General features: G+C 45.8%; 1 protein-coding gene and 1 long non-coding RNA gene across 5 annotated transcripts in view; one reads left to right on the top strand and one right to left on the bottom strand.

Moving 5' to 3' along the window:
• The window catches only part of NEURL1B (neuralized E3 ubiquitin protein ligase 1B), a 751,932-nt gene that overhangs the window by 546,210 nt on the left and 192,849 nt on the right, over positions 1-12,873 (bottom strand). The window contains exon 1 of one of the 3 annotated variants that reach the window (XM_063928072.1): positions 11,780-11,955. The exons of the other annotated variants lie outside the window; for them this stretch is intronic. Within the exon in view, the coding sequence (XP_063784142.1) occupies positions 11,780-11,798 (19 nt within the window). The 5' untranslated portion in view covers positions 11,799-11,955. Of the gene's footprint in view, positions 1-11,779; positions 11,956-12,873 lie in introns of those variants that run through there. 3 annotated transcript variants of the gene reach the window in all.
• The window catches only part of LOC134933109 (uncharacterized), an 86,399-nt gene that overhangs the window by 21,241 nt on the left and 52,285 nt on the right, over positions 1-12,873 (top strand). The gene's annotated exons all lie outside the window — the stretch shown is intronic.

Here is a 12,873-nt window from a genome sequence, read left to right as displayed (position 1 = left end):
GACCTCAACCTTAGTGAATTTCTACATTATTTATATATTAACATTATGGTGATAATGTATCAAGCAGTGAGGTAGCACTTATCTAGTACATTATTTAAAATTATAGGTAGAAGCTGATCCACTTCCACACTCTCTTTTCACTGTTCGATGTATCAACCCCTTTTTGAAGCCACTTTCATATTGCCAATAGCTAGTCACACCCAGGACTTGCACACGGGTCCTTCCTGGGTGTGACCTGCTTGAAACTGCTTTCAGACTGATGGCCCTGACACAGCATATTGCTGTGTTGCTGACGTGACCGTGTCACCTGCGGAAGAGGCGATTGGAGATCATATGATCTCCATGCGCTGCCTGCTCCCTTACAGTGAATGGATAGCAAGTCACATTGCCCCGGAAACCCATTCACACCGCACAGCAACCCGAATCCAACCCGTGTTTAACCCTGCTTTAAACATGGGTTAAAATGCCGGATTGCACAGCCATTTTTAGATCTCTCCAGAGATGTTCAATTGGATTCAAGTATGGGCTCTAGCTGGGCCAATCAAGGACATTCACAGAGTTGTCCTGAAGCCACTCCTTTGATATCTTGGCTGTGTGCTTAGGGTCGTTGTCCTGCTGAAAGATGAACCGTCGCCCCAGTCTGAGGTCAAAAGCGCTCTGGAGCAGGTTTTCATCCACGATGTCTACGTACATTGCTGCATTCATCTTTCCCTCTACCCTGAAAAGTGTCCCAGTTCCTGTCGCTGAAAAACATCCCCACAGCATGATGCATCCACCACCATGCTTCACATTAGGGATGATATTGGCCTGGTGATTTCGTCCAAACATGACGCCTGGCATTCACACCAAAGAGTTCAATCTTTGTCTCATCACACCAGAGAATTTTGTTTCTCATGGTCTAAGAGTCCTTCAGATGCATTTTATCAAACTCCAGGCGGGCTGCCATGTCCTTTTTACTAAGGAGTGGCTTCCATCTGGCCACTCTACCATACAGGCCTGATTGGTGGATTGCTGCAGATATGGTTGTCCTTCTGGAAGGTTCTCTCTCGACAGAGGAATGCTGTAGCTCTGATAGAGTGACCATCGGGTTCTTGGTCACCTCCCTGACTAGGGCCCTTCTCCTCCGATCAATCAGTTTAGACTGCCGGCCAGCTCTAGGAAAACTCCTGGTGGTTCTGAACTTCTTACATTTATGGATGATGGCGGCCACTGTGCTCAGTAGAACCTTCAAAACAGCAGATATTTTTCTGTACCCTTCCCCAGATTTGTGCCTCGAGACAATCCTGTCTCGGATGTCTACAGACAATTCCTTTGACTTCATGCTTGGTTTGTGCTCAGACATGCACTGTCAAGTGTGGGACCTTATATAGACAGGTGTGTGCCTTTCCAAATCATGTCCAATCAACTGAATTTACCACAGGTGGACTCCAACTGTGCTGTAGGAACAGCTCAAGGGTGATCAGTGGAAACAGGATGCACGTGAGCTAAATTTTGAGCTTTGTGGCAAAGGCTGTGAAAACTTATGTATATGTGATTTCTTAGTTTTTTATTTTTAATAAATGTGCAAAAATCTCAAAAAACTTTTTTCACGTCATTACGGGGTATTGTGTGTAGAATTTTGAGGGGAAAATGTATTTATTCCATTTTGGAATAAGGCTGTAACATATCAAAATGAGAAAAATGTGAAGCGATGAAAATACTTTCTGGATGCACTGTATAAGGTTCTGATACAGTTGTTGCCAGTCTTCATGCCACAGAAAAAATATCACAAACTAAATTACTATTTTATTAATGCTAAGGCTGAGCTAAGATGTACGTCCATAGATGTAATGCATGTTGTACTGACCCACTGGTGTGCTGACACTTCTTACTTGTATTTATCATGCTTACCAATGTAAGGCTTTACCAACTTATATTTTAGCTCCACCCACTGTGGCAGGTTTCACCTGCCATTGCTGTGACTCTACTAATGTGGCTAGCAGTGTGCTTATTGTGATCAATTTCTAGATCAGGTACTGATTCTAATTGAAAGTAAAGAAGAAGAAAAAAGCAAGTATTGTAACTGTGCATCTTTGGCAAAACCATGTTGTGCTGTAGGTGGGGCAGATGTAAAAAGAGATTTAGATTTGGTTGGGGTGTGTCCATGTTTAACACCTGGGGCATCCCGCTGGCCATTAGGGCTGTGCAGTCACAACTGAAAGGGGAGGGTCGCAAGGATAAGGAGCAGCAGGAAGGAGGGGTTAGTCACTTACATGCAGACGTTCACACCAGGGACGTGCAGTTAGGGGAGGCACTGCCTCCCCTGTCATAATGATTATGATAAATATCTTCTTTTATTATTGTAATCATTTCCCCCCTGTGTATGTGGCTGCATGTGAGGGTGGGAGGCAGCGGGAGAGGTGCCTCCCGCTGCTAACACTAAAAGACCGGGCAGCGGGGGGCAGGCAGGGGGCAGAGCGAAGCAATGGGCTGTGAAAGCCCATTGAAAATGAATGGTGAAGTGGCACCTTTACTGGTGCCTCAATGACAGGGGCGTGCATTCAGCCCCGATGAATGCACGCCCCTGTCAGTCCCCCAGACAGGCCCGGAATTGGCTATTGGCCAAACTGGGGAATATCCCGGTGGTCCGATTGGGGTGTGGGGCCACCTGTCATAAGCGGCACTGCCCCCCTCCACGTCACCTAGTAACTGTTGAATGAATTAACTGAGAGTGCTGTCAGGAGGGCCACCCCTTCCCGTCACATGCTTCCTGGCTGCAATGTGTGTGCAGCGGCCGCTATCTAGAGCCGGCCACACCCCCCCTTCCCGTCACTTGTGTGCCTGCAATGCGAGCGCTGCGGCCAGCGGACGCTTTCCAGGGAGCCGGCCATCCCCCCTTCCCATCACTTTTGCGTGCCTGCAATGTGAGCGCTGCGGCCAGCGGCCGCTGTCAGGAGAGCCGTCCCGAACCCATCCGGCTGACCAGAAGAGGAGGTCCGCGCACCTAAAGGCCACTGTCGTCATCGGCATGAACCTTGCAGTAAGAGAAGGTCCGATCGCGGTGGGGTGTGTGAGGGGGTGTGGTTCGCTTTATCGACAGTGTCTAGGTCGACAATGTTTAGGTCAACCACTATAGGTCGACATGGATGGAAGGTCAACAGGGTTTCTAGGTCGACATGTGCTAGGTCTACAGGTCTAAAGGTCGACATAATAGTACATCTCACACCCCCAGACATAATAGTACACCTCACACCCCCAGACATAATAGTACACCTCACACCCCCAGACATAATAGTACACCTCACACCCCCAGACATAATATTACACCTCACACCCCCAGACATAAAATTACACCTCATACCCCCAGACATATTACACCTCACACCCCCAGACATATTACACCTCATACCCCCAGACATAAAATTACACCTCATACCCCCAGACATAATATTACACCTCACACCCCCAGACATAATATTGCACCTCACACCCCAGACATAATATTACACCTCACACCCCCAAACATAATATTACACCTAACATCTCATACCTCCAAATATTATATTACACCTCAAAACCCCCAGACATTATATTAAACCTAACACCTCATACCCCCAGAAATATTACACCTAACACCTCCAAATATTATTATACCTCATACCCACAGACACATTACACCTCATCTCCCCATACATAATGCACCTCATTCCCCCATACATAATGCACCTCATTCACCCATACTTAATAGTACACCTTACACGGGATCCGGTCTGAAGATCGACAGTGTCTAGGTCGACAATGTTTAGGTCGACCACTATAGGTCGACAGTCACTAGGTCGACGTGGATGGAAGGTCGACAGGGTTTCTAGGTCGACATGTGCTAGGTCGACAGGTCTAAAGGTCGACATGAGTTTTTCACATTTTTTTGGGGGGGGGATTTTTTCATACTTAACGATCCACGTGGACTACAATTGGAACGGTAAAGTGTGCCGAGCGAAGCGGTAGCGGAGCAAAGGCACCATGCCCGAAGCATGGCGAGCGAACGCGGTGCACTAATTTGGGATCCCGGTCACTTTACGAAGAAAACGACACCAAAAACATTAACACAAAGGGTAAGGATGCCCTCTTACAGCAAACCAGCCACCCTAGCAGCCCCTTTTAACCACAATTAGGCTTGCAGTTTGCAGACCCATGAGACTCAGGGGTCATGGGTGTTTACTGCGGCTAAGCAGCCCAGCTTGCCTTAGGGGTCAAAACATTCAAGGCTCAAGTGGCTGAGGGAGGGGGAGGAGATAATAGAGCCTCCTTACCCACACCCCCCTCAGCAGGGAAATCTTCTTACGTTACCTCAGAGATTCAGCAGCCGGCATCACTATGTGTGGGATCAGGTGTCACCTAGTAGCTCATTGCAGCAGGCAAGGTAACATAATGCAGGCTCAGCTCAGCTACATCAAATAGGACAAGTCAGGACAAGATGGTCACAGGGCATGCACCGAACTTCAGGAACTCACCAGCAAATGATAATTGTCAAATACAGCCTCCGCAAACAGCGCATTGGGGACTTCTTTCCATGTTGTAATTGCTACTGATAGCGCCAACACACAGCCTAGTTGTACACATAGCGGGAAATCAATGTCCCCTGATTCAGAGGATGATGTAGCATGTAAGGTCCTTAAGTAACAGATGTGTTTAGCAAGGGCTACGTCAAGAAAAAGAAGCTGAATGGGCCGGACATAGACACAGCTAGCAATCAGCTAGGTCAGGTAGGGTAGCGTCTAGTTTCCCTTCGCGGAGAGGACCTTTCTGTGCAGCGCTATGGGAGAGACGTCATGACGTCTCTCCCATAGATCAGAGGAGCGGCGCCGGCAGCGGAGACAGTGCAGTGTTCGGGAACAGGAACGGGGCTGGTAAGTATTTTTTATACAACTAATGGGGGCACAGCTGCAGGGGACACAACTAATGGGGGCACAGCTGCACGGGGCACAGCTGCAGGGGCACAACTAATGGGGGCACACTAAGGGGGGCGCAACTACTGGGGCCACAACTAATGGGGGCATAGCTGCAGGGGGCACAACTAATGGGGGCACACTAAGGGGGGCACAACTACTGGGGCCACAACTAATGGGGGCACAGCTGCAGAGGCCACAACTAATGGGGGCACAGCTGCAGGGGGCACACTAAGGGGGACACAACTACTGGGGCCACAGCTGCATGGGGGCATAACAGCTACTGGGGGCACAGCTGCAGGGGGCATAACAGCTGCAGGGGGCACAGCTGCAGAGGCCACAACTAATGGGGGCACAGCTGCAGAGGCCACAACTAATGGGGGCACAGCTGCAGGGGGCACACTAAGGGGGACACAACTACTGGGGCCACAGCTGCATGGGGGCATAGCAGCTACTGGGGGCACAGCTGCAGGGGGCATAACAGCTGCAGGGGGCACAACAGCTACTGGGGGCACAGCTGCAGGGGGCACAACACAGCTACTGTGGGCACAGCTCCACAGGGTGCCCAACGCTACAGGGGGAAAAACTACAGGGAACAAAACTGACCACGCCCCTTTCCTATAAAGCCACGCCCCAAATTTTTTACGTGCGCCTTTCCAAGTCCCAGGGAAAAAAGCCCATCAAGTTTTCCACAAGGGACATCGATATATGGCTTAGACCACAGGCCAGCACCCTTGCTGACAAAGGTCACGTTGTAGTAATAGAGGGCACAGGGAGGTCTAGCACACACAAGGAAGACAAGTTTAGGTGCTTCACCTTGAACGATTCCAGTTGCATACGTACATTCTGCAAATTCAGGAACACTTGTTCAGTCTGCAATGGAAATCATCCAGCAAAGGATTGCTTTAAGAAAGAGGGAGGCCAAAAGCAGAAGGTTCCCTGAGTGGCTGTCCCTAGCAAAATTGACCAGTGAGCTTGGCGGGGATCCTGGGCTGGCAAGAAAGTTATCCCAAGCACCAGGAGAACCAATTACTTCTATAGGAGTTAGGGGACGGGTTTAGATCCCAGTGACAAAAAGGGTGCTCCCAGCAGCGTTCTATAGAAACTTGAACACCATCAAACCAATGCCTTTGGCAGTGCAGGAGAAAATTTGATAAGGAATTATCTTTGGATGGGATGGTGGACCAATTGCATAGCGCAAAGTGAAAAGAGTTGCGTTGATTAGTCGGCATCCCTCCTTATGCAATTTGCTGACATGATATCTTTCATTAGACTGAGCACAGATACAGTACAATAGGACCCTTTAGGGTGCCTCACATATAAATAAATTTTAATCCATTGAAGATACACCAAACGAATCAAAAGAAAACCCATAGTTTTAGTATTTAGACCTTTACAGTATTACCATAAAAACCTGAATATTGGTTACACAGTTTCAGAAAGCAAACTGTGGGAAGAACACACAAACGTGTGTGTGTGTGTGTGTGTGTGTGTGTGTGTGTGTGTTTCTAAGTGGAATATTTTAGCAATAATCAGGGAATAGAGCCCCTTAATGAAATCAACATTTAGCTCTATCCCTTCAGGCTTTTTGGATGGGTCTTAGGACATCAGGCCTGCTCTCTGACGTTTTATTCTTGGATTTAGAAGAGGTGCCAAATCTTATGGCTCTCACAAGGGACAACGTGTAAAAAGAGAGATGCGGTCATGACTGTGTTTGTACGGTCACTCCTGCATTTTGTACAATGGGCTTTTATTCCTTTTCTAAACGGTTCAGCAAACATATGACCTAGACGACATATTTTCAGGAACCAAGCAACTTAACGTTCCTCTGCAGTCTGCACATGTAGAGTATTAAAATCTTTTACATAAGCTTTTAAACAAACAATAAGAATCCAAAATTTTTTAGATAATTGTGTACACATTATATTGTAAAACAGTGGGAATCGATCCTATGGCAAGTGCAGCGAGCCACCGAGGCCGCAGCTTGGCGAGCACAGTAAGCCCGCAAGTGGACTCGTAGTGCTCGCCCTGCTACCGGCATTCTGGCTGGTGGGACGCTGCTGCTGGGATACTGACAGACGGCATCCTGCCTGCCGGGATTACATAAGTATCCCGCTCTAACACAGTGCCAGAGTTTATGCTTACACAAGGTAAGTATACTCTGGGTGCAGGGTATGTGGTAAGGGGACCATCTGCATAGCACACACTGCATCCATTGTAAATATGCCTACAGCTAGACCACTCCCAAACCCTTCATGCTATAAAGGTAAGAAATGGGATGGTGCTGAACCACCCAGTGACAGGACAGGGTTATAAATGTTCAGTCACAAACTACAACCTGTTACATGTTTTAGCTCACATGTAAGAACCCAGTACACATTGGTTAGGTTACATACACTATATGGACAAAAGTATTTAGACACACCTGTTAATTTGAATTCAGGTTGTACAATCAGACTAGTTTCCACAGGTGTATAAAATCAAGCACCTAACCATGCAGTCTCCATATGCAAACATTTGTGATACAAAATGGGTCGTTCTGAAGAGCAAAGTGACTTCAAGTGTGATACTGTGAAAGGATGCCACTTTTGCATTAAGACGGTTCATGAAATTTCATTCCTGCTGGATATTCCATGGTCAACTGTAAGTGACGTTATTAGAAAGTGGAAGCTTTTAGGAAAACACGCAATTCTGCCACAAAGCGGAAGACTGCGTAAAATCACAGAGCGGGGTCAATCACTGCTAAGGGCATGGTGCGTAAAAGTCACCAACGCTTTCCTGATTCCATAGTTAAAGAGTTCCAAACTTCCACTGGCATTAATGTAAGCACAAAAATTGTGTGGCGGAAGCTTAATGGAGTGGGTTTCCATGGCCGAGCAGCTGCATGCAAGCCTCGCATCACAAGCATCAGAGGGAGTGGTGTAAAGCACATCGACACTGCCCTGTGGAGCAGTGGAAATGTGTTCTGTGGAGGGATGAATCACGCTTCTCTGTTTGGTAGTCAGATGGGCGAGTCTGGGTTTGGCGGATGCCAGGAGAACTTTACCTGCCTGACTGCATTATGCCAACTGTGAAGTTTGGTGGAGGAGGGATAATGTTATGTGGCCGTTTTTTCAGATTAATGCTTCAGCATACCAAGACTTTTTGGACAATGCTATGTTTCCAACTTTGTGTCAACAGTGTGGGGACGGCCCTTTTCTATTCCAACATGACTGTGCCCCAGTACACAAAGCAAGGACTTTAAAGACATGTTTTGATGAGATCAGTGTGGAAAAACTTGACTGGCACAAAGCCCTGACCTCAACCTCATCAAGCACCTTTGGGATGAACTGAAATGGAGATTGCGAGCCAGGCCTACTCGTCCAACATCAGCGCCTGACCTCATAAATGTTCTACAGAATGAATGGGCACAAATTCCCACAGAAACACTCCAAATCTTGAGGAAAGCCTTCCAAGAAGAGTGGAAGCTGTTTTAGCTGCAAAAGGGGGACTAACTCCATATTAAAGTATATGTATTTCATTACAGTACCTGTTAGTGTAATGGTCAGGTGTCCAAATATTTTTGTCCATTTAGTGTATTTATAGCTCCTATATACAGTACAGCACACTCAGAACAGTTATGTGTATGAGTGTAGCATGGATTAGAGCATGTAAAGGATCAGTCAGTCAAAGCACATGTGGGTGTATAAAGTGAGATTGAGTATCTTTCATACAAGTCCAAACAGCTGACACCTGCGGCAGCCTTTGCATGGCTGAGCGATGGGAGTATTTGCTTAGAGCCCAGCCTGTCCCAAGTACAGAATAGATCTGGTGCTCTCACATCTCCAAGGCCTCCAGGATGAAACTGATCAGGGGTCTGACAGCACCATACAGTAGTGCAGAAAGCTTTCTATAGAGCATGCAGTTTGCTGACATCGGCGAGATCCCTCCACATTGAAACTTGCATCTGACTCAGAATGAGGCCCCATGTGTGCCCACAAGAAGGACTATAATGATACAGATGTAATTCAGCTTCCTTACAACAAAAAGAGTGATGCACTGTATACCAGGGACATGCGGTGAGGTAAATGGCTCCATACCCAGGCCTGGCAATAGAAATCTTGGGGCCCAGTACAGTGATATCTTTGGGGCCCCCTCAGATTTTACATTATATATATTAAAGCGCAATGTAATTTGTTGCGCTATATAAGAAACTTAATAAATATATGTATTTATCTATACATCTTTCTATCTATATGTATTTCTCTCCTTCCTTCCCCACACATTCCACAGTCTGTCTCTCCCCAATGGCTCCTGTCACTCTGATGCTGCGCCCACACCACCTACAGCTCTCTGCACTATTTGGACAAGATAGCTCACATCCCTGCCATACACTAAGTGGCTTATCCTTGGGGCCCCTCTAATCCTTGGGGCCTGTTACAGATGTCTCCTTTGACCCCCCACCCCTGTCGCCGGCCCAGCTAGTACCAGAGTCAGATTTCTATACACTATATGAGCCAAAGGGTGCATGTGGGCATTATACACTGGTGCAGCCGTTTATACTGCTGGAAATTTGGTGAGTTTTGATCAGAGATGTGCAGAAAAGATAGGCACTGCCTCACCTGCCATAGACTTTTTACTCAAGAGATTGGACTATAAAAATCATTAGAATAATAAAAAAAAAGATATTTATAATATATTCTTTGCAGTTGTCATATACTTTATATAGTCAAACCTCTGGTTTAAACGTTAGTATGGGAGGAAAGGCTCTGCCTCACCTGACCGCACGCCACTGCTGTACACTACTACTGGAAAAGCTAAGTGGAGCACTGCTGCAACACAATTTTTATTAACATTCTATGACAATAATTTAGGCACTGTTGTTCTCATCTGCTGCTTAGATTGCTAACTTGAGCTTTCAGGATTTAAAAACACATTACATTATCCAATTAAGATATTTCGGCATTGTACACTTTTTATATTCAATCACTAACTGCAGTCTAATAAGCAGAATTAAATGTAATAGTTTTAGCCTGATTTTGACATACATATGGAGGATTATGGATGACTTATGTACTCGTAAATATGGGACCCATCATTTAATAACCATACCATTACCAACACATGTTACTATTGTTTCATTCTCCATTGACTGAGCTGTAAAAAGGAGAATCACACATATATCCATGAGACTGCCACAAGTGAGGAAGGGAGTAACCTCTTGGTATTTAGGAGGTATTTAGGAGATCACGCCACCACTTCCTCATATGGGGATTGGACTCAGTTCGTTTTTGGCTAGTCTATGTTATGACCAACACCTCTGCACTGAAAGAGACCATATCTGCTTGTATATGGTACTGTATATCACACATTTTTCCTGGTGCTGACAACAAAATAAATTTAAATGTCTGAGTCACCAAACTTAAAGATCAGGCTGATTAGACTGCAGGTGTATGTTGTTTACTTGGCTTTATAAAAGGATCTGCATTTGCCCAAGCCTGTCACAATGTTATTGGAATGTCACAGTGCTTTATGGATGACGCCGAAACTAGGATTTTTGGCACCCGGGGCAAGGTAGTAATCAGGCGCCCCCCCGCCCCACGTTTCAAAAATAAAAAAATGTACCTATGAAACACAATACAGCCCCTTATATATAATACCCAACACAGTAGTAATGCCCTTTATAACAATTTATGCCATACAGTAGTATCCCTTCTACATGTTATGCCACACAGTACTAATGCACCTTATACACATAATGCCACACAGTAGTAGTGCCCTTAGGCTCAAGTGTGGCAAGCAAAGCAGTGATGTTCTGAAGCAGTTTAGTTAAGACACCATCAATAAACAGAACAGTGCATACATACACAGCCCATGAATATACACATACCCCCAATAAACATTTTACATTCCTTCAAGTACCCACCCTGGGTACCAAATGTTGCATCACATTGCTGCATCACGCACACACACACAATGGGTTACACGGCACTACTCCAACACTCTCACACACTGGGTTACACTGCACTGCTCCAGCTTACACATACACACACCGTGTTACACTGAATAGCTTCAGCATACACACAGGGTTATACTGCACTTTTCCAGCGCGCAAACACACACACACAGGGAAACACTGCACGGCTCCAGCACACACATACAGTATTACACTGCACTGCTCCAGCACATATATACACAAACACACGGTAGTAATATAGCTGTCTCTACCTTCCCTATTATATGCCATCAGTCCCAAGTCCCCTGTGCTGAAGCAACGCCAACACTGTGTGTGTGCATAGTGTGAGTGGAGCAGGGGCGGTGTCTCTTCAGCCTTCAGCCCGTGCCATTCAGCATTACATGCCTCTGCTGGCACTCACTGGTTAGCACCAGCACCAGGGGCAAACACGACATTTGAAAGGGGGGTTTCCATGCACACATATGTGTGTATATATATATATATATATATATATATATATATATATATATACATATACATATATATATATAAATTACCACCAACATGCTTCATACATGTGTACAATTGTAACAATATATACTGTAAAACAGTATATGTGTATTACCAATATGAAATACCCAGACTACACCCCCTACATAAACAATCAGACTGTAGATTACATAGACAGACTGCCCCCCCCCCTCCCAGCATGTACCCACTCAGACTGTAGAGAGATTACACACACACACACAGACTCACACTGTCCCCTCCCTCCCCCACACACACTGGACAGCAGATAGACTAATACACACACAGACTCACACTGTGTGACCTCCCCCCACACACTACACACAACGGCAGATTATACCCTCCCACACCCGGAAGACACCAGTAGCAATGGCAGGGTTACTAGTATTACCTGCTGTCCGGTACTGCATCCAAGGAGGAGAGAAGTAACTGCGTGGCCAACTCAGTGCCTGGAAGGAGGAGCGCACGCCGCGGCAGCACAGATCACAGCACAGTCTCCCAAACCTCCTCCCAGGCTAGTCTGTGAGCTCTCCATCTGTCTCACACAGGGAGGGCCAGGATGGGGAGATGAATCGCTGCACTGCGCTGCGCTGCGCTTCGGCACTCTGCAGTAAATCTGATTGTGCCTGCGGGCACAAACGGGTCCTGTCAGCGCCCCCTCTGATTGGGCGCCCGGGTCACATGCCCCCCCCTTACTATAAAGACTGCCGTTTATATTCTATCACTTGTATCCTGTTATCTAAAATGTTACCTGCACTGTTTGGAGTCTACTTGTGGACTAACCTCCTTGCTCACATCTGCTATACACCTTCCAACTTGTAGGCATTTACCAATAAATCTAACCCACTACAACTACAGCCATTTGAATCACAAAATGTTAAATCTCCTTTTTCGCAAAAATGGTGCAGAATATTTATACAATAATCTAAAGGTGTTTGCTAGATAATATGCTTGGTAATTTTTGGATGGGTGTGGATTATTAGATCTACACTAAAAAGGTCTACAGTCAATAGGTCTACCACTAATGGTAGACATGCATTTGGTCGAAGGCCAGCAAGATAGATACAAGGGTCACCAGAGGAAAGAATTACAGTAGGTCATCTATCTGGCAAGGTGCTACTAAAGGTACAGTTTAGCTGTAAGGATGAGGTTATATATCAGTCTGTGCTAGCCATGCTACAGTATTCCAAAAATAAATTATATATATAAAATAAATAAATAAATAAATAAATGGACCATTAGCCAATAGGGATAATTATGAAAATTATATTGTATTGTCATTATCTATTACAAAATCAGTATTGCATGTATCTTTAGTGGAAATGGATTCTCGGAAATCTTTGTTGAAGCAAACTAATGATTTATACATTTGATGAAAGTAACATACTGTATACACTTTAGAGGTTTTCTTCATTGTCATATTGCTTTGATGGCTTAAGGTGGGTACACATGGTGCGATTCTGGCTACAGGACGATTTTGACTTG

The sequence above is a fragment of the Pseudophryne corroboree genome, chromosome 6 (assembly GCF_028390025.1).
Source record: "Pseudophryne corroboree isolate aPseCor3 chromosome 6, aPseCor3.hap2, whole genome shotgun sequence".
Taxonomy (NCBI): Eukaryota; Metazoa; Chordata; class Amphibia; order Anura; family Myobatrachidae; genus Pseudophryne; species Pseudophryne corroboree.
The sequence above is the reverse complement of the archived record's forward strand: the minus strand, read 5'-3'. Positions and strand labels throughout refer to the sequence as shown.